Here is a 23,471-nt window from a genome sequence, read left to right on the forward strand (position 1 = left end):
GGCGTAAGGTGCTTGTAAATCTGCCCCTATACATTTAACAAAGTTTTTCTCCCTCCTTCAAAATATCTACTACAAAACCACATAGGCTAGTCCCTCAGAACATATTTATGGATAGCCATATTTGCTATTTTTCACCACATGAAGAAAGACTTGGTTGTTTCACTGATATGTGAAAAAAGACTTTCATTTAGCTGCAATGAGTGTCGGAAACCCATTTATTCCCAGCAAAGCTTAAACAACTATGCATTAACATATTCATGTTTCAGGACAGAGCTACAAAATGTCAAAACACAGTACTTAACAACGTGATGCAGGGACTGTTTTATACGAACATGAATGATTTATGCCGATACAAAATGTCATAACGTACCTTTATCTGCTTCTTCCAGTTGTTAATGACAGGTCTTGTCGTCTTCTCAACTTCGCTGTCGAGCTTAAACATGGAAAACAAAGCATTGAAAACAAACACTGCATTTTCAGATTAACCCAATATTTTTAGCAGGAACTGTATTTTTAGAAGGAACACTAATGATTTGCAACCACTGCCACACAACAACGACCATTTGTTCAAGACATTCTTTCAGCAAAAAATTAGATGAAAAAGAAAACACAAGATAATGTGAAATGTGAGAAATAAAGATGGTTAGAGAGACGTCTGTTTTTAAAAAGTAACCTATATCAATTGAGAATTATGATTACAGCTAATTGTATAAAGCCATTTCAAAACATGTAAAGAACAATATGGAGATGGGGTGTATTTATCTAGGTAGCTTCTTTTTTATTAAGCTCTGTTTCTTGCTTCTCATTTCATATTCCAGACTTTATTTGACTCTCGATTAATAAAACTGGCCGAAACAATTTACTGCATGTCATGAACTTTTTTCTTTTGTGGATTTAAAGAGCACAGAGGGCCTGAATCCGAATACAGTGGAACAGGTTGAGTTATTTACCATACCTGCTAAATACTGAGAGACAGTGGTGGGATATTTAAGGGGTGTAGTAAATGACTCCCATTCCATGTTCCCCACCTCAGAATGAAGCATAACGTATTCGGTATTTATATCACCGGACTGCACACGTGTTGCCTTTTGACAAGGCATTGTACCCTGATAAAGTCTGCTCCTGTCGATTTCACCCATGAACTTGAGAACTTACTTGTCTTTCGTTGAATAACATGGTTATAAGATCTACTGCAATTCAATCGTGATATGTAAACAGTGCTTAATTTTAGCTGTGGGTTGCAGGTGGGGGTGTAATGTAGTTGACAGTCTAGTAGTTGGGGGGCGGAGCTAGCTGGGTTGAGGGGAAGAGGAGGAGCAAGTACAGGATGAGGGCAGTTAGAGTAGGGACAGGGATAGGAGAAGACGTGTATAATAAAGCTCCTAAATATATACATGTGTCTGTCCTCATTCCCTCAGGGACACGACAACTGGCGACGAGGGTGGGATGACTAAGCCCACTGTCCACAGAACCTCACGAGAGCACCCTGTCCCAGGCAGCGTCGAGGGGAACGCTGCCGAGTGAAGCCGAGCTGCCGCCTGAGCAGAGAGGCCAGCAGCAGGTGACCCTGCCCCTCCAGAGACCGTGAGGGAGCCAAGAGGGGCCGAAGGAACGAGCGCGGAAACGCTTGAGGAAAAGGAAGCTGGTCGCGCCAAAGCGCGACTCACGCTGGAAGCGTGTGCATTGGGTGAGCGCTGGAAGCGCAGAAGTCGGGAGCCCACTCCGACCCTGCCTAGCACCCAAGAGCGAAGAAGAAGTGCCCCGAAGGTCCGCTGGCAAGCGCCGCCGAGCGCGTGGAAGTCGGAGCTCGAGTGCCCTTCGACGTCGGAAAATCTTACGCCCGATGCGTGAGTTCCGGCACGCTGTCGCCGAAGAAGCGCGGGACCTTGCAAAGTAAGGCGGGAGCCCACCCCAAACTCACCTGGTGGTAGCAGTGGCCGGGGAGAAGTGAATCCTGATGTGTGCTGCCTCCTGAAGTCACCTGCCGGTGAGTCCTGAGTGAACTGGGACCGAGTGAGCAGAGAGAGAGAAAGCCTCGTGTGCATGAAGTAGCGGCGGCCATTTTGGAGTCAGGCAACATTGAAGACAGACCCCTTGGTCATTGTGAAGCGGCCATCTTGAAGTCAGACACACACCAATATCAAGAAGCATTGACAGAAGCAACTAAACAAGCATTGGCGAAGAAGAACAAACAAGCATTGACAAGAGCAAATAAACAAACATTGGCGAGAAGAAGTAAACAAGTATTGACAAAATCAAATCGACAAACAGTAATAAATGTGAGTGAACTACAAGAACGAACATTGACAAACGCAAGCAGTGTAGCAAGAAAACAAGCACATGCAAAAGAAAGAGTGAGAAGCAAACAGCGACACAATAGTGACCCCCAACAATTCACCACAGCGTAATGAAGCCAAGCCCATCATTGCGGGAGGATCACACCTGCGAGCCCCAGAGCCCCTGACCATGACTACGGGAGGGAGCATGGACCCCAAGTGGCAAGAATGGCTAGAAGACTTCGAGGATTATATTGAAGGTTCCAAAGTGACGGTAGACAAAGAAAAGTTAATTGCCCTCCGCAACCTAGCAGGCCGAGAAATAAGCAAAATAATCAAGGACCTTCCGCCTGCAGACGCTGGAACCTATGACAAAGTACGTGAGGCATTAAACAAGAAATTCCTCCATAAAAGAAATGTGGACTATGAACGCCATGCATTTCATCAAGCGCGTCAAGGAAAAGAGGAAGCGATGAGTGCATTCATCACCCGGTTGCGGCGGCTGTCGAGACGCTGTGAATTCGAAACCTTCTCGCCTGACACTGCCATCAAATCGCAAATCATAACCGGTTGTCACTCAGAAGCACTCAGAAGGCGGCTGCTGAGGAAACCCCATGAATTAGAAGAGATCGAAGAAATGACTCGTGTCTATGACCAAGCTGAAGAACACGCCGCCACCATCGAAACAGGACACAGTGTAAGTCATGAGCAAGCGCACCGCGTTCAAGAAAAACCCTGTAGCAGACGAAAGTACTCGCAAGAGAAGCAATGGAGACCGAGACCGTCATCTCGCCAACGACGCCCGGAATACAGGAGGAGAGAACCCGGGCGAAGGGACCGAAAGCCAGAAGGGACTAAACGATGTTACCGATGTGGATATGACTATCCCCATGTAGACACCTGTCCCGCCATGGGTCAGCGATGCAGGAAATGTGGGTGGTCAAACCACTTCGAAGCAATGTGTGGAGACTATCACAAGGAGAGGCGAAGTGAAACAACGAGATCGTCTCGCTCAGACACAGGGAAAAAATCAAATACGAGCTGTTCAAGGAGAGTCCATGCGGTCCCCAGGCTCATCACATTCCAGCCGAGAATCACGCAGATCACTATGGGAACGCAGATCCCCGTCTCGGGACTCGAGATCATCATCATCATCATCATCCAGGGACTCGGCTGACACCGTAGACTACTTAAACATGCTTGCGGATCCTGATCAACTCAAAAGATATCCACGCCTAGACATTAAAGTAGGGAATCATGACACCAAATTTGTAATGGACAGCGGAGCTTCGCTGAACTACATTCCAGTTACGGAATATGAGAAAATGGCCCCGAAGCCCCCATTGACTTTTGCACCAGTCCGTGTCTTCACGTGGATGTCCAAAAAACCACTCCCTTGTCTGGGCAAATTCCACACGACACTCACTCATGACAACATTACCATACCAGCGGTCATACATGTCATCAAAGGACCTGAAGCCGACTGCCTGCTCAGTCTCCCCACTGCAGAGCGTCTTCGTCTGGTGGCAATTTTATTCAAAGTCAATGACAACCAGAACTGCGTCAGCAAGTTCCCCAAGCTATTTCAGGGCCTGGGTAAGCTGAAAGGGTGTCAAATTCATCTGCACATTAATGAACAGATCAAACCCTTTGCTCAGCACCCACGACGTGTTCCATTTCATCTTCAAAGTGCCGTCGAGGACGAACTTCAAGAACTCCTATCTGCAGACATCATAGAGCGCACGGATGGCCCGACCCCATGGGTGTCGCCAGTGGTCATCGTACCTAAGAAAGGGACTCCCAACAAGGTGAGACTGTGCGTTGACATGCGCCTACCCAACACTGCGATTGAAAGGGAGCGACACCCTGGACCGCATCTGAGCGACATGATCGCTGCACTGAATGGTGCAAGGGTATTCTCGAAGCTGGACTTAAACAAAGGCTATCACCAGCTAGAATTAGACACCAAATCTCGCTACATCACAACGTTTGCAACCCACCTAGGACTTTTTAGGTACAAAAGGCTGAGCTTTTGTGTCTCATCCGCCACCGAAATTTTTCAGGAGGCGATCCGGCAAATCATTCAACACATCTCCAACCCCTTGAACTACAGCGACGACATCCTGGTCTATGGGTCCGATGTTCATGAGCACGACATCGCTCTTGATCGTGTTTGTCATGCCCTATTGGATGCAAATCTGACGTTGAACAAGGAGAAATGTGAGTTCCACCAGGTGACTTTAAAATTCTTTGGCCATATTTTCTCTGATGAGGGCATGAAGCCTGATCCGGACAAGATTGCGACCCTGAACAATACCAAGAGCCCGCAGGACGTCAACGACTTGAGGTCGTTCTTGGGGATGGCCAGCTACTGTGCCCGCTACATCCGTGACTATGCGACCATCAGTCACCCCCTTCGGATCCTCACCAAACTTGGTCAACCGTTTGACTGGACCCCTCAGTGCGAACAAGCGTTCAAAGCCATCAAGCGTGCTGTAGAGTCGGCCGACAGCCTCTCATACTTCAACCCTCAACGGAAGACTGAGATCACCGTAGACGCCAGCCCCGTTGGCTTGGGGTGACTCTGACCAGAGACGGATCGTTGCCTATGCCAGTCGCAGCCTGTCTAATCCCGAGAAGAAGTACTCGCAGCCGGAAAAGGAAAGTCTTGCGGTGGTCTGGGCATGTGAACACTTCCATGTTTTTGTGTATGGTAAGCACTTTACCTTGATCACCGATCATCAGGCGCTGGTCACCATCTACGGCAACCCAAGATCGAAGATGCCTCCGAGAATCAAGAGATGGGTCTCAGACTTCAGGAGAACACTTTCACCATTGTTCATAAACCGGGGAAGGCGGGGATACCCGGCTGACTACATGTCCCGCCACCCTCAGCCATCATCAGAATCCAAACCATCGATTGCTGAGGAGTATATCCACTTTGTGGCTGATCAAGCACTGCCACCTGCCATTCCCATGAACGTCATTCGGGAGGTCACTGCCCAAGACGCCGTCTTGCAGATAGTACTCCGCCGGATTCAAACTAATCGGTGGAGACATGACCCACAAGAAGAATACACAAACCCCACAGTCCGGCAAGAGATACAAGCATTTCGGCACGTCTGCGATGAATTGTCGGTCACCACCGATGGAGTCATTCTACGAGGTCAACGACTTGTGATCCCTAGTCAACTACGGCAAGGAGTTGTCAATTTGGCCCATGAAGGTCATAGAGGAGTAGTATCAACAAAACGAGCTCTCCGGGAACGCGTCTGGTTTCCTTTTCTTGACCAGATGGTAGAGTCTACCCTGAAGGATTGCCATCTATGCCAGTTGACCAACAAAAGCAATCCACCGGCACCACTACAAAGGACCACCCTGCCCAGCGGAGTGTGGCAAGAAATTGCCATGGACTTCTACGGACCGCTGCAGTCTGGAAAATATGTGGTTGCCATAATTGACGAATATTCAAGATTCCCCATCGCACAAATAATATCGTCTACAAGTGCCTCTTGCACTCTCAAGGTGCTAGATGAAGTATTTGCAACATGGGGTGTCCCCAAAGAGGTTCAAACGGACAATGGGCCCCCATTCAATGGACACGAATTCAGTGCATTTGCAAAACACATGGACTTCAAGCACAGGAAAGTTACACCTCTCTGGCCACAAGCAAATTGCACCATTGAAAGATTTATGGCTACGATCAAGAAGACATTTCAGCAAGCCACGGCTGAGAAGAGGGAGCTGCAAGCCGCCCTGAATGAAGTCTTCAGAGCTTACAGGACAACTCCACACTCAACCACTGGACAATGCCCAGCGACCCTCATGCTAGGGCGCCCAATGAGAAATCACATCCCAACATGGGAAGGGGCCTTGCAAGCTGTGTCGCCAACTCACAATCACCAAGAGATGGCTGTGACTGACAAACATAACAAGGACAGAATGAAATAATATGCCGATGTCAAAAGGAGAGCGAGATATCCATCCTTGCATGAAGGAGACTACGTCCTCGTCAAACAGGATCAACAGAGAAAGACTGATTGCCGATTCCGAGATGAGCCACTGCTGGTCACCCAACAGAAGGGCCCATGCTAACTGCGGAATCTGACCAACGTCGAATCACCAGGAACGTCTCTCACTTCAAGAAGTGTCCTCGAAGCATGAAAGGACCTTTGATGAGCCTGCCTGACACTCTCGCACTTGAAGAACCCGACCATGGTGATACAGAAGGCAGAGGTCAGCAGAATGGACCCTTGCCTAGTGAGTCCACCGGGGCCATGTCTTTGCGGCCACGTCGGGATATCCAACCACCAAAGAGACTCATTGAAGAGATGGATTGAAACACTGTTTGTTTTGTTTTATTAAGAAAAGGGGAGATGTAATGTAGTTGACAGTCTAGTAGTTGGGGGGCGGAGCTAGCTGGGTTGAGGGGAAGAGGAGGAGCAAGTACAGGATGAGGGCAGTTAGAGTAGGGACAGGGATAGGAGAAGACGTGTATAATAAAGCTCCTAAATATATACATGTGTCTGTCCTCATTCCCTCAGGGACACGACAACTGGCGACGAGGGTGGGATGACTAAGCCCACTGTCCACAGAACCTCACGAGAGCACCCTGTCCCAGGCAGCGTCGAGGGGAACGCTGCCGAGTGAAGCCGAGCTGCCGCCTGAGCAGAGAGGCCAGCAGCAGGTGACCCTGCCCCTCCAGAGACCGTGAGGGAGCCAAGAGGGGCCGAAGGAACGAGCGCGGAAACGCTTGAGGAAAAGGAAGCTGGTCGCGCCAAAGCGCGACTCACGCTGGAAGCGTGTGCATTGGGTGAGCGCTGGAAGCGCAGAAGTCGGGAGCCCACTCCGACCCTGCCTAGCACCCAAGAGCGAAGAAGAAGTGCCCCGAAGGTCCGCTGGCAAGCGCCGCCGAGCGCGTGGAAGTCGGAGCTCGAGTGCCCTTCGACGTCGGAAAATCTTACGCCCGATGCGTGAGTTCCGGCACGCTGTCGCCGAAGAAGCGCGGGACCTTGCAAAGTAAGGCGGGAGCCCACCCCAAACTCACCTGGTGGTAGCAGTGGCCGGGGAGAAGTGAATCCTGATGTGTGCTGCCTCCTGAAGTCACCTGCCGGTGAGTCCTGAGTGAACTGGGACCGAGTGAGCAGAGAGCGAGAAAGCCTCGTGTGCATGAAGTAGCGGCGGCCATTTTGGAGTCAGGCAACATTGAAGACAGACCCCTTGGTCATTGTGAAGCGGCCATCTTGAAGTCAGACACACACCAATATCAAGAAGCATTGACAGAAGCAACTAAACAAGCATTGGCGAAGAAGAACAAACAAGCATTGACAAGAGCAAATAAACAAACATTGGCGAGAAGAAGTAAACAAGTATTGACAAAATCAAATCGACAAACAGTAATAAATGTGAGTGAACTACAAGAACGAACATTGACAAACGCAAGCAGTGTAGCAAGAAAACAAGCACATGCAAAAGAAAGAGTGAGAAGCAAACAGCGACACAATAGTGACCCCCAACAATTCACCACAGCGTAATGAAGCCAAGCCCATCATTGCGGGAGGATCACACCTGCGAGCCCCAGAGCCCCTGACCATGACTACGGGAGGGAGCATGGACCCCAAGTGGCAAGAATGGCTAGAAGACTTCGAGGATTATATTGAAGGTTCCAAAGTGACGGTAGACAAAGAAAAGTTAATTGCCCTCCGCAACCTAGCAGGCCGAGAAATAAGCAAAATAATCAAGGACCTTCCGCCTGCAGACGCTGGAACCTATGACAAAGTACGTGAGGCATTAAACAAGAAATTCCTCCATAAAAGAAATGTGGACTATGAACGCCATGCATTTCATCAAGCGCGTCAAGGAAAAGAGGAAGCGATGAGTGCATTCATCACCCGGTTGCGGCGGCTGTCGAGACGCTGTGAATTCGAAACCTTCTCGCCTGACACTGCCATCAAATCGCAAATCATAACCGGTTGTCACTCAGAAGCACTCAGAAGGCGGCTGCTGAGGAAACCCCATGAATTAGAAGAGATCGAAGAAATGACTCGTGTCTATGACCAAGCTGAAGAACACGCCGCCACCATCGAAACAGGACACAGTGTAAGTCATGAGCAAGCGCACCGCGTTCAAGAAAAACCCTGTAGCAGACGAAAGTACTCGCAAGAGAAGCAATGGAGACCGAGACCGTCATCTCGCCAACGACGCCCGGAATACAGGAGGAGAGAACCCGGGCGAAGGGACCGAAAGCCAGAAGGGACTAAACGATGTTACCGATGTGGATATGACTATCCCCATGTAGACACCTGTCCCGCCATGGGTCAGCGATGCAGGAAATGTGGGTGGTCAAACCACTTCGAAGCAATGTGTGGAGACTATCACAAGGAGAGGCGAAGTGAAACAACGAGATCGTCTCGCTCAGACACAGGGAAAAAATCAAATACGAGCTGTTCAAGGAGAGTCCATGCGGTCCCCAGGCTCATCACATTCCAGCCGAGAATCACGCAGATCACTATGGGAACGCAGATCCCCGTCTCGGGACTCGAGATCATCATCATCATCATCATCCAGGGACTCGGCTGACACCGTAGACTACTTAAACATGCTTGCGGATCCTGATCAACTCAAAAGATATCCACGCCTAGACATTAAAGTAGGGAATCATGACACCAAATTTGTAATGGACAGCGGAGCTTCGCTGAACTACATTCCAGTTACGGAATATGAGAAAATGGCCCCGAAGCCCCCATTGACTTTTGCACCAGTCCGTGTCTTCACGTGGATGTCCAAAAAACCACTCCCTTGTCTGGGCAAATTCCACACGACACTCACTCATGACAACATTACCATACCAGCGGTCATACATGTCATCAAAGGACCTGAAGCCGACTGCCTGCTCAGTCTCCCCACTGCAGAGCGTCTTCGTCTGGTGGCAATTTTATTCAAAGTCAATGACAACCAGAACTGCGTCAGCAAGTTCCCCAAGCTATTTCAGGGCCTGGGTAAGCTGAAAGGGTGTCAAATTCATCTGCACATTAATGAACAGATCAAACCCTTTGCTCAGCACCCACGACGTGTTCCATTTCATCTTCAAAGTGCCGTCGAGGACGAACTTCAAGAACTCCTATCTGCAGACATCATAGAGCGCACGGATGGCCCGACCCCATGGGTGTCGCCAGTGGTCATCGTACCTAAGAAAGGGACTCCCAACAAGGTGAGACTGTGCGTTGACATGCGCCTACCCAACACTGCGATTGAAAGGGAGCGACACCCTGGACCGCATCTGAGCGACATGATCGCTGCACTGAATGGTGCAAGGGTATTCTCGAAGCTGGACTTAAACAAAGGCTATCACCAGCTAGAATTAGACACCAAATCTCGCTACATCACAACGTTTGCAACCCACCTAGGACTTTTTAGGTACAAAAGGCTGAGCTTTTGTGTCTCATCCGCCACCGAAATTTTTCAGGAGGCGATCCGGCAAATCATTCAACACATCTCCAACCCCTTGAACTACAGCGACGACATCCTGGTCTATGGGTCCGATGTTCATGAGCACGACATCGCTCTTGATCGTGTTTGTCATGCCCTATTGGATGCAAATCTGACGTTGAACAAGGAGAAATGTGAGTTCCACCAGGTGACTTTAAAATTCTTTGGCCATATTTTCTCTGATGAGGGCATGAAGCCTGATCCGGACAAGATTGCGACCCTGAACAATACCAAGAGCCCGCAGGACGTCAACGACTTGAGGTCGTTCTTGGGGATGGCCAGCTACTGTGCCCGCTACATCCGTGACTATGCGACCATCAGTCACCCCCTTCGGATCCTCACCAAACTTGGTCAACCGTTTGACTGGACCCCTCAGTGCGAACAAGCGTTCAAAGCCATCAAGCATGCTGTAGAGTCGGCCGACAGCCTCTCATACTTCAACCCTCAACGGAAGACTGAGATCACCGTAGACGCCAGCCCCGTTGGCTTGGGGTGACTCTGACCAGAGACGGATCGTTGCCTATGCCAGTCGCAGCCTGTCTAATCCCGAGAAGAAGTACTCGCAGCCGGAAAAGGAAAGTCTTGCGGTGGTCTGGGCATGTGAACACTTCCATGTTTTTGTGTATGGTAAGCACTTTACCTTGATCACCGATCATCAGGCGCTGGTCACCATCTACGGCAACCCAAGATCGAAGATGCCTCCGAGAATCAAGAGATGGGTCTCAGACTTCAGGAGAACACTTTCACCATTGTTCATAAACCGGGGAAGGCGGAGATACCCGGCTGACTACATGTCCCGCCACCCTCAGCCATCATCAGAATCCAAACCATCGATTGCTGAGGAGTATATCCACTTTGTGGCTGATCAAGCACTGCCACCTGCCATTCCCATGAACGTCATTCGGGAGGTCACTGCCCAAGACGCCGTCTTGCAGATAGTACTCCGCCGGATTCAAACTAATCGGTGGAGACATGACCCACAAGAAGAATACACAAACCCCACAGTCCGGCAAGAGATACAAGCATTTCGGCACGTCTGCGATGAATTGTCGGTCACCACCGATGGAGTCATTCTACGAGGTCAACGACTTGTGATCCCTAGTCAACTACGGCAAGGAGTTGTCAATTTGGCCCATGAAGGTCATAGAGGAGTAGTATCAACAAAACGAGCTCTCCGGGAACGCGTCTGGTTTCCTTTTCTTGACCAGATGGTAGAGTCTACCCTGAAGGATTGCCATCTATGCCAGTTGACCAACAAAAGCAATCCACCGGCACCACTACAAAGGACCACCCTGCCCAGCGGAGTGTGGCAAGAAATTGCCATGGACTTCTACGGACCGCTGCAGTCTGGAAAATATGTGGTTGCCATAATTGACGAATATTCAAGATTCCCCATCGCACAAATAATATCGTCTACAAGTGCCTCTTGCACTCTCAAGGTGCTAGATGAAGTATTTGCAACATGGGGTGTCCCCAAAGAGGTTCAAACGGACAATGGGCCCCCATTCAATGGACACGAATTCAGTGCATTTGCAAAACACATGGACTTCAAGCACAGGAAAGTTACACCTCTCTGGCCACAAGCAAATTGCACCATTGAAAGATTTATGGCTACGATCAAGAAGACATTTCAGCAAGCCACGGCTGAGAAGAGGGAGCTGCAAGCCGCCCTGAATGAAGTCTTCAGAGCTTACAGGACAACTCCACACTCAACCACTGGACAATGCCCAGCGACCCTCATGCTAGGGCGCCCAATGAGAAATCACATCCCAACATGGGAAGGGGCCTTGCAAGCTGTGTCGCCAACTCACAATCACCAAGAGATGGCTGTGACTGACAAACATAACAAGGACAGAATGAAATAATATGCCGATGTCAAAAGGAGAGCGAGATATCCATCCTTGCATGAAGGAGACTACGTCCTCGTCAAACAGGATCAACAGAGAAAGACTGATTGCCGATTCCGAGATGAGCCACTGCTGGTCACCCAACAGAAGGGCCCATGCTAACTGCGGAATCTGACCAACGTCGAATCACCAGGAACGTCTCTCACTTCAAGAAGTGTCCTCGAAGCATGAAAGGACCTTTGATGAGCCTGCCTGACACTCTCGCACTTGAAGAACCCGACCATGGTGATACAGAAGGCAGAGGTCAGCAGAATGGACCCTTGCCTAGTGAGTCCACCGGGGCCATGTCTTTGCGGCCACGTCGGGATATCCAACCACCAAAGAGACTCATTGAAGAGATGGATTGAAACACTGTTTGTTTTGTTTTATTAAGAAAAGGGGAGATGTAATGTAGTTGACAGTCTAGTAGTTGTGGGGGCGGAGCTAGCTGGGTTGAGGGGAAGAGGAGGAGCAAGTACAGGATGAGGGCAGTTAGAGTAGGGACAGGGATAGGAGAAGACGTGTATAATAAAGCTCCTAAATATATACATGTGTCTGTCCTCATTCCCTCAGGGACACGACAGGAGGCTGGCATCAGACTTTGACTAGTGCAAGAAAAAAGCGGGAAAGATAGAAAGAAAGAGGAAAGGAAAGACGAGAAAATATTGACAAGCGTAGAGAGCAAAGATGAAAAAGAACCTGCAAGATTGAGATAAAAGCGCAGGAGGTATCTGGTGGTGGCGATGAAAGAGGCACAGGGTGGAATCACAACTACGCAGCATCGGTATTCAGCATGTCAACATGTTGTAGCAGAGGTTGGGGGCTTCTGAGCAAAGCTATGAGCCACAACACATAGGGCCCAATTACGATGTCGGGTGGAATGCCTCTGAACAGCGATCAGAGGCTTTCCGCCCAACATGGGAGGTTTAATGTCAGACCACTGGATTAGGAAGATGGCGAACGGAGTCTAAACCTGTGGGGGAATCCAATTTGGTTCCAAAGGGCTCAAGGAGCCGGTAGGTCAGTCGGAAAGGCATCATAATCCCTTAAAGACAGTGTTTTCACTGTTGGGATTATGATTGCACTTTCCGACAGCAGCCTTTCTGACATAGAACTACTGTCGAAAAGTCTCTTTGGGGCCTCCCTCTGCGGCTGCCCCCCTCAACATCCCTGCACCGTGTGGCAGGCACCATGAAGTGCCTGCCACATGGTGTAGGAATGTTAACAAACTTCCATTTCACAATGGAAGCTTGTGCTGCGGGCATTTTCCGCCCACCGCACATGTTTCCATTGTAAAACAGAAGTTTCGACCTCCCTATGAGCGCATCATATAGTGCGGTCAGAACTGCCGACGTAAGGCCGGGCTACTCCTTTCTGTAACGGTGTTGGGCTGATGCAACTACGACCTACATCGTAATTAGGGCCTTATTGTTTTACAAATTGAGCACTGCAAGTAAAAGTATTTGACTTGCATGATTTGCAAATTGTGCATTAATTATGAAAGGCTTCCAGACTGACTTTTGAAATAACATCATGCCTTGCAACTTCAGCCTTCTCATGACTGACGCCTAAATTCCTACATAGCACTGGTATACAATTTAACAAGGAGTGGACACTACCTATTTTTCTGTGTCCATTGATTTGGATGCAGAATCGTGGTTGGGTTAGTCATTTACAAGAGAGAAACGCAACTACAGCCACAGACCACCGAGCACTGCTGGTGTTCCCTAGTCATGCTAACGGTCGGAGTGTCCTATAGGGCTATCTAGCAGTGCCCTAGGGGCTAGTTGAATAGGTCAGTATGTGCACCAGTTTATGGGTTGCTTGTGAGCCGGTTTTATGGTCTGTAGCCCGGTTTTTATTGTTTTTATTTCTGTGATATTACCACAAACATTGCCTGCAGCAAGTTTAGTTTCATGCAGTCTTCCATACCTTGCAAAAACAAGTCTTTACAAGTTTAAAACTGCCATGATTTGCAAATGTGGGCCACTTTCTTGCTCCCTGGTTCACTAACTGGGGCCACTTTTTTCTGTTGCCTAAACCTATTTTCTGTCACAGTCTGACCGTTGTCCTGCTCCTTCTGTATGCAAGATCCTGAAAAGCCTAGTTAGGTCTGGCGGATGTCAATCTTTTTGACTGGCTTCCCAGTACCCAACTAGAATGGCCTAAACACAACGGCGGATTCTGGGTGGTATTAAGGTGATCTTTCAGAATTGCTAAAGCATCAGCTTGTTTCATCATTTCTGACTGGTCGCCTTTTGACCAAATCAAAATGGTTCCTGTGGTTATGCCTTGTGAAGTCTCTAAACTATGGAGGGGTTGGGACTGAGGACGCAAAAACAAAATCGAAGAGTTTATAGCTGTGTTCCAAAGTATTTAATCTGAACTGGGCTGTAGGATTTTAAAAATAATCTGGGAGTGAGTTCAGGTTTTCCAATTCTACTGGATTGTTTCAGCTAGGAACTTGGAGGGTACAGTTACCAATCCGGCAGAAGGCCAATAGAAGTCAAATCTGCATTCACACTGAGTCTGACGTACGGTTCATTGCTTATAGTAACAAAGGCATTGCTATGCAATACATATCACCATATTGACAGTTTCTGTGAGTTAATGTTGGCTCACTAAAGCAAGTTGATGGGTCGGAAAGTGGATACATAATTCATTACCATGATTGATTATTCAGGTGACACAATTTTGTCCAGTACATATCTAAGGTTGCAAAGTTGCTTAGGTTATATAGTGGCTTTTGTGATACTGAACCTTGAAAGCCTGGGTTACACATCCAGTGTTCTGTAGGAATATTCAAGAGCTAAAATACAACTGCTGAGGCATAATGATACAGTATATGGATAATATACCAAATACAGGCAAAACATATTTGATAACGAACATAGAAAAGAGATATAAACATGAAACTCACAGGATTACAACAAGCGGGCCTTGATTAAGTCCAGGCATTATTAAAATTAATTCTACTAACAAAAGGGGGGACAGAGAGGTAATTATAGAGAATGTCCTAGTCCCACCTTCTTATAATAGTTATACCTCAAATTTAAGTGAATGGTATGCTCTATGTTGTGAAGGCGATCAACATTGTCTTCCAATGATCCTGCAAAAATGTCTCTTATTTTGAGGATTTATGTAATGGTCAGTAGTCCCACTCTTCTGTATTATAAATACACTGAGAGATCCCATGGTGCTTACCCAAACCAACGGGAAATTTCCATGTGGACAATGTAGTGTATGCTGCCAAACTAATGTCACTAAGTCTCTAAATATGGCAATACCCAAAATGTGGCACTGAGGTAGGTCAACATTGTCTCCCAATGTCCCTGGTAAATGTCTATTTTGAGGCTTGATGCAATGGTCAGTAGTCCCCCTCTTTCGTATCTTAAATACACAGAGCAATCTTAAGGGGCCTACACAAAACAAATGGCCATTTTCCATGTGGAGGTTGTAGTGTATGCTGCCAAACAAGAGCTACTAAAACCCTATGTTTGGCACTGAGGCCACCATAGAAAAAAAAACTTTGACCTACTATTACAGCGACAGAGCATTTTACCTGTTGGAGTGCCCGATCCAGCTCTAATATGTAGATATCTCACAACAGTGCCCCAAGAGGCATCACTTACAATAACCAATTTCTATCATTCATACAATACTATAAATCAATGTATTGCACATATAAATTAATTGCAAAAAATATATGGGCAACAATATTCCAAAAGATATTATTTAATGTTTTTCTGAATACATCTATATGTATACTCGATTAATGGCAGCATCAAGATCAATGCAAAGTGTTCAATGTCCAAAGTGAACATACAGTGCTCGTGAAATTGAAGCGGACAGCTCAAAGTGAGACACACAAAGACAGTTCATATATATATATATATATATATATATATATATATATATATATATATATATATATATATATATATATATATATATATATATATATATATATATGTGTGTGTGTGTCATTGCACAATACATTTCTTTTTCAGTCAGAAAGCTGTTGATGGCGTTTCGACCTTTCAGAATTGAACAGGACAAGCGGGGCACGAAAATTGTGATTGCTGTCTGTCAATATTTCCATTGGTAGGGTATGTTCAATGAAGTCTGGTTATGGAATTAATGGGAAAGCTATGAAGGTGTCAATGGATAGTTCAGCACATTGCATCATCAATTTCAATTTTAGGCTGTAGAGAAAAATCCTGTAACAGGGGTGAGGCGCCGTCACCAAAGCATGAGAATTCCTGCCCAATTCTCATGCTCCCGTGACGGCGCCACTCTCCTTGTTAGAGGATTTTTCACTGCAATGACTCCACAATGAAAAATCCCTCCCTGCCAATACATCATGCATCCCTCTTCATACTGCATTTGACAGAGCATCTGCTTTAAAAAAGTATCTATTCGTTATGATCAAAATAACTACTTTGAAGGGGGGGTAGCTCAATAAAATGCCTCTATTGGAGAAAATCAAAGAAAATGGCTAACTCCGTCTTTGACCTCTGTTATTATTTTTTTTTATTATTTTTTATAGTTACACGTACTTTGGCAGACAACTAAATCTGTCTCTAACCATACTAACATGGATTAACTCCTGGACCTTAAGAATATCTTGACATTCATTTCATTGGGTAAGAGAGAAAGAAAAATCTATCCAAAAGATGGCTTACACCTGTATGACACTAGTTTGTATGGAGGGATTAACAGTTATGTGGTTTCCTATAGGAGACAAGCTACACAATGCTTACACAATGAAGCATCGTGTGACAATAGTCCACTCTTTGTGTATGGGCCTCTTGTATAGAATCAATTGAATCAAGTGTACAATAACACTTTGAAAAGAGTATGACGTTCAAGGTATTATTGCTGTAGAGAGGTTGTTATGTAAGTGTACCACAGTTCCAGTGATGAGGTTGTTAAATACATCTGTGTGCCTGTAGTGTAAACACCAGTTTACAACTCGTTACCATAAGCCTGAAAAGTGAAAAATCATAGAAGAAACCCCCTATTGTATGTGATTATTTGTAGCAAAATAGAGTGCTGATATATCTAACGCATATTTGCGCAGATATATTGTATTAAGATACAAGGGGGCATATTTACAATAAAGTGGTGAAGCGTGTTGTTAAGCCAAAAAGGCTAACAACACACTTTGTCAATTCAGAAACGTAGGGCTGCACCATATTTACTTGAATATGGTGTAGCCCTGCATTTCTCACTGCGCTGGTGATAACTTTTTCTGCCTAGCGCCAACACAGGCACCCTTGCACCAAAGTGCAAGGGTGCCTGTGTTGAGGAGAAGGTCCCCCTTCTTGCACATAAACAATCTTTAAATGCCGTTTTGTAACTTCTATGTGTGCTGCTTAATACAGCACACATAGAAGTTGCAAAATGGCATTTTTTCTAAATGATTGTTTTTGTGCAGGAAGGGGGACCTTCCTGCACATAAACAATCACAGGCAATTTGCTGTTTCTATGTGTTCTGCACAAGGCAGTACACATGGAAACAGCAAAAACAAAGTGAAATAAAGCATTTCTCCTCGTTTCGCCTGTCTAAGATCAGGTTTTCTCTGGTTATAATTTTGGCGCTGCCTCCTATTTACAATGTCCCTGTAAATAGGAGGCAGCGTCAAAATCAATGGATGATGTGGTGGAACGCCCGCCGCAACACCCATTGCTCTCCCCTCTCACACTAAACACAGTGTGAAAGGGTGCCTTATTTACAAGGCAGCATTAAGCCACATTAAGTGGTTTAACAGCTGCCTTGTAAATAAGGCAAGGCCTGACGTTGTGGTAGTGATAGGGTTTTTACATGTGCCCCAAAATGTGTTTTAGATGCTTTTTAAGAGCATGCATGTTGAAGAATGACATGCACTTCCACTGTTCTAATATACCTCTACTTTAGTGGTTGGTGTTATTCATTGCTTCAGAACTGGCAATACATGTGTAGCATTTAAAGATTACTATCAGAGCCGCCTGGTGGTTATGCCTTGGTCAGTAATTCAAATCAAACAAGCAGTATTTTAAATTAAATACGCCTTCTTAACGCAAGTAAAAGTGAAAACATAAACGTTTATTAAATATTCAAATGTATTACAGAAGCAAAAATATTCAATCATCCGTAAATCAATACAGGCAATTAGCATAAAGCTTAGTGAAATGCTTAAGTCTAACAATAAGACAGATTAACATAGTTTTGCTCTCTAAGTCTGAGTCAAAAGACTGTCTCACCTCCAGATATATATCCTTTGATAATAAAAAATGAAAGGGCCCAAAGTGATCAATTAGGAATATTCCTTGTATAATGTTCCAAGTTCCAAATCAACTTTCTTCGAAGTTTACCAAGAACAGCATGCCACCACAAAGCATCAGTTCACATTATTCTGCATGCAGTGTCAGAATGAGAGATGAAAACATGGCTGCAACAAATTTCCAAGCTGGATGGCGGAAGGACTTCAGTCCGTCCGCCATCGAGTATTTGGGACCACCGGCCTACAGGGTGGCAGTCCCACAGTACAAATTACCATGCAACCACCACCGAGGTGGTCGCATTGCCCATGTTTTGCATTGTGGCGGGTGCTGCTGGTAGCAGCACCTGCCGCAATGCAAAAAAGGGGCAATTTACATATCCCTGCACTACGTGCCTGCCACATGGTGCAGGGATATGTAGGGGGGCACCATAGGTGCACCCTAGGTCCTGTATCTGGGGGCCCCCAATGTCCCTTCCACCTGAAAAGGACATTGTAATCCCTAAGGCAGCGGCTGTTAGGCACCGCTTCCATTGTAAGGATTACGAGTCCCTTCACTGCACCGGCAGGCTCAAGGAGCCCGTCGGATGAATGGCGGTTGGTCTTTATGACTGCCACACATCAGCCCGCCATCATAATATGGCGAGCAATATAGTTTGTAGCGATGGAGGGCCAAAAGCAACAGTCTGTCGTAATCGGGTCCATAGTTTTGTAATGTGCATCATTGTTGTTTCAGTACTTAATTTGTAAAAAAATAAGTTCCATGGAAGAAGTTACTGCAGCTTGCACCACCAATTGCCTATACCAGTACTGCCAATGACAGTACCATCACACTCATACAAGTGTGACAATTCAGACTTTAAATATACATAAAAAATTACTAATGCATGCCTCCCACGCTTTTCTTATAGCTTTGGATGACAGAATTGTAATGTATATTTAATTATTAAACAACTGTTGTTGTGTTCCTCAGAAAATTATACAAACAGCGGCAACATATGGCAAACTGTTATAAGAACTGATGACAAAAAAGTGCCAGTGCCGAGCACCAGAAACCACCAAATTAGGCACTGTGTTGTTTTTAGTACAAAAAGTTCATGTTACTAAGCAAACAATATTTATTAGCACCATATTTCCGTCCAACAGAAGTATGCCAAAGTCAAGAGAGATGCTTTTGTGAATAGTCCTCCGAGTCTTCACCTGTCTTTGGGACTAAAGTGAATTTCATCCTGTTGTTTTGTTCTGCAACACAGAAGGGCCTATTTACTAAAGCATTTTTGAGTATGTAAAGTAGTACTCCAGTAGTAGTACTTTACATACTTACAAATGCTATTCAGAAATCTCCAGGCAGAGACCTCTGTCTACGTTTGCCCTATCTCATATGCATAGAATTTTCAGCACAAGTGTAACTGTCCCCGCTCATAGAGTTCGCCATTTTAGAAGCAAATGTGGGAAGGGTAGGGGAGAGTGGGCAATAATTAGGGAATAACTACTACAAAATGGGTGGAACAAAGGAGCAGTTATGGAGGGGTTAATGGAAGCTCACACTAATACTAAACCACCTCCACAAAAGATTAAGCAATTTGCTATTCAGCTCAGATAAACCAATATCTAATACAATCGTGCTACTGACAAATCAGGTTCAAGGTTACTTCAGCCAATCTTAGAAGCAAGTCACACATCACCAGTCTCAGGTATTGCAAACCACTCTCATGGTTGAAGAGGAAGAGGAGGAAAATCCATTGCATTGCTGAGTAGAGGAGCAGTAGGGTAACCATGTCTGTCCTATTCCTCAGCCCATAATCTGCTGAGAGGGTAGTGGGTTACAAGGCCCGCCCTTGTCTGGCAGACAGCAACACCAACCAGGGGCAGCAAGGAGTCGCAGATACAGAAATGAAAGCGCTCATAAGAAAAGATGGAGGAGGTGAGCAGCAGCGCGTTAGGTGCAGCAGTGTTGGGCAAGAGCCGAGTTGCACAGAGGTGGCCGGTCTAGGTGCTGGTGTGGCTTGATCACCATGCAGATTCCCACCTGTCCTGATCAAACCCCCTTCCAAAGTATTTGTTTAATTGTTTGTTTCCTCAACTGATTGGGAGCAAGGAGGAGAGAAGGAGAAAGAGTGTCTGATGAGAGAGCAGATAATGCAGCAGTCAGAGACGAGGGAGCAGGACAAGATGAGGTCAAGGCAAGTAGTCACCCCTCCTCTTGGTTCCTTCCAGCCTCCAGAAACCAACCGCTAGTTGTTCCTGTGGATAGCAGGTTCCGGGGGCAAGCAAGATTGTTCCCACTGGTAGACCAAGTGGAATGTGCACAGTGGCACAGGAAAGGCTCAATCTCATAGTAATTGATGGTGGGAGGGAATAATAGAAACATTATACAGGGAAACAATGAAAAATAAAAGGAAAAATAAAAGAAAAAATATTTTTTATGGAAAAAATGTATTACAATGTAATTTATTTATTTTACAAAAAAGTGCAATACAACAATAAATACATCTTCCAGTAATAAAGAACACATCTTGCAACAAAGCTTCATTCACATTGAACATACCTACCACAATAAGCGACAGGGAAAAGTAAACAGTCTGAACTGCTCAACATCCATCAACAGGTGAAACTACATCAATCAATCACAGACTGCCTGCATACATAAGAAAGCCATCCACATACCAACAAATATTTTTCACCATATCAGTCAGTATCTTTATTGCCCTGCCTCTTATTTTGTGGAACAATTATATGAGGTGGAGAGACAGCATAGACAAGCTAAAGAATCAGCCACTGGTAGATACTGCTACTCACCTGTTGTGATCCATGACATATTTACAGACAGGGAGCAGGAGCTCATTTCACTTACACCCCACTCCCAGGCCATCCGTGTATATGTAAAAATGTTGGCTGTAATCCATTTCAGGCTATTGTATCTTTTGAGTTATTGAGCGGAGACATGTAAGCATCTTTGAGGCAAAGCAACTATGTTGCTTTTGACAGCTACTCAGGAGCATCACCAGATAAGTGCACCATTTTATGACCAACCTACTTTTACTGACAGTAAAGCAACATCTGGAAATGAATTGATGCCATAGCCCAGTTCCTTCAGGTATTAGGTGTCACTGATTGCACCCACATGGCACTGCCACTCCATCAACATGCAAACGCCATTTCTGCAACAGACAATACTAGCACTTTATCAACATGCAAATTATCTGCGATGTAAGGGGCTCCTTCACTGATGCACACACAGTTATCTATTGTAAGTCAGTTTGTATCTGGGGATTTCAGTAAAATGTGCCTACTAGATATACCCTTTGCCCATCTCCTCGCCTCATCTAAGTCCAACCGCATAACTTCAACCAAGGTAGAAATAGGGCACTCATACATATGAGAGGCTTCATTGAACACACTTTTGGTATCATCAAGTTGCACATTAGATGTTTAGACTGTATGGGAGGATGTGTTGCAGTAGCCGCCACAAGCTGTGTGCAAGATTATTGCAGCCTTTCGAGTATTGCACGACACCACCAAGCAATTGAATTTACATGTAGACCTTATCCCTGAACTATGGCGCCATCCAGTATTCCTGGATGGGACATTTATTTATTTAAGATATTTTATATAGCGCCGGCTCCACCCAGGGGTATCAGAGCGCTTAACATTAGTATGATGATGTTAAAGAAATACAGAACAGTTGTTTCAAATGCAGCATACATACATGGTGGACTAAAAGATCATATTGAGTACTATAGACTAATTGGTGAGAAAAACGAAAGCAAATTCATTTTAAAAACATCATGAAAAAGATGACGTAACAAATTATAATACAGTACACATGGGGTAGGCTCAATGGTCAGAATAAAGCTGGTGGGGTTGGGCCCGTGAGAAGGGTGGGATGGGGATGGTAGGAGGGGACAGGACGGAAGCAGGGTTGAGAGGGGTCGGGAAGGGGATGTATCGGTGAGAGGGAGAGACGGTAGTGGTATTAGGAAGGAGGGAGAATATCGCAAGTACAGTAAGAGAGGGATTATGTCCCCCAATATTTGATGAGCAGGTGTATTTTAAGGCCTTTTTTTTAAACTGACATAAGAAGGGTTGCCTCGAAGATCTTTAGGGAGGGCATTCCAGATGCTGGCAGCCTTTCCAGAGAAGGAATGGGTTTGAGAGGCTTTTTTTTCAAAAGAGGTGGGGGGAGAGAGTTGGTGCTTCTCAGCGAGTGGGTGCAACCTGCTTTGTTGAGCTTGTTTGAGAGGTCGAGCGGGGTCTTTTGATAGAGGGCTTTGTGCGTAATGTAGGCAATTTTATAGGAGGATCTGCCTTCGATAGGAAGCCATTTAAGGTTCTTGAGGGCAGATGAGATGTGGTCGAAACAGTTGCAGTCAGTTGGTAGCCTGGCCGCTAGGTTGAGAACAGATTTGAGAGGGGCAAGGTGAACTTTGGGAGTTCTGGAGAGTAAAGCGTTTCCGTAGTCAATTTTCAAGAGGACTAGAGATTGGACAACCGATTTGAAATCTTCCGCTGGAATGAAAGGTTTGATTTTTTTTTGAGATGTCGGAGTGTGAGGAGTGCTCCCTTTGCCAAATTTTTTATATGGGAATTGAGCCTTAACTTACTGTTGATGGTGATGCCAAGAGATTTTACTGATTCGGCGAGGGAGAGAGAACAGTTGAGGGCATTAAGGTCAGCGATCCATGTTTGAATGGGGAGAGGGCTGTTTTTAGGAGAGAAAATAATTATTTCAGTTTTGTTTGGATTGAGTTTGCGATGATTTGAGTAGAACCAGGATTGAATGTTGGTTAGGGCAGTGTTGAGGTGTAAGATATCGGAGTGGGATTTAATTTTATAGTACAGTTGGTTGTCGGCAGCTTACAGGTGATAGTTTATTCCGGGCTGTTTAAGTATGAGGGTAAGGGGTTCCATAAAGAGGTTGAAGAGAGCGGGAGAGAGGATAGATCCTTGGGGGACACCATGGGAGGCAGGTGTGGGGGAAGAGAGGCAGTTTTGAATTTTAATTTGTTGGGTTCTGTGTTGGAAGTAGGAGGCAAACTAGTTTAGGACAGTACCATTAAGGCCGAAACAATCTTTCAGTGCATTAAGTAAAGTTGAATGGTTAACTGTATCAAATGCAGCAGTGAGGTCGAGAAGAATGAGGAGGCAGGTCTCTCCCTTATCCAGGGTGAGGAGGAGGTCATCCACTATATTAAGCAATGCAGTTTCTGTGCTGCAGCCTTTTCGGAAGCCGGATTGTAGAGGGTCGAGCAGGTTGTAAGTGTCAATGTATCCGTCCAATTGAAGTAGGGCACATTTTTCAAGGGCTTTGGAAAGAAGGGGGAGATTGCAGATGGGGCGGAGGTTGTTACGGTCATTAGGATCTGCCTTGGGGTTTTTAGGGATGGGTGTGATTTGTTCGAGTTGGAGGGAGACCAGGACTCACGCCTTAGAAAGGGAGGAGTTAATGATACAGAAAAGAGGGCACGGTCTGCAGGTGTGTGACAAACTAATGGCCTCACATTTCACCTTTTTTGATAAGGAGTCCCCGTAAATTTTCAATTTAATATTTGATTTCA

The 23,471-nt window shown here is 45.9% G+C and overlaps 1 protein-coding gene across 2 annotated transcripts in view; it reads right to left on the reverse strand.

The window, feature by feature from the left end:
• Positions 1–23,471, reverse strand: part of NOSTRIN (nitric oxide synthase trafficking) — a 743,535-nt gene that overhangs the window by 564,854 nt on the left and 155,210 nt on the right. For both annotated transcript variants that reach the window (XM_078681620.1, XM_078681621.1), the window contains one exon: positions 371–433. In XM_078681620.1, coding sequence (XP_078537746.1) covers positions 371–433 — 63 coding nt within the window. The remainder of the gene's footprint in view (positions 1–370; positions 434–23,471) is intronic.

This window comes from Lissotriton helveticus, chromosome 3_1 (assembly GCF_964261635.1).
Source record: "Lissotriton helveticus chromosome 3_1, aLisHel1.1, whole genome shotgun sequence".
NCBI classification, from domain to species: Eukaryota; Metazoa; Chordata; class Amphibia; order Caudata; family Salamandridae; genus Lissotriton; species Lissotriton helveticus.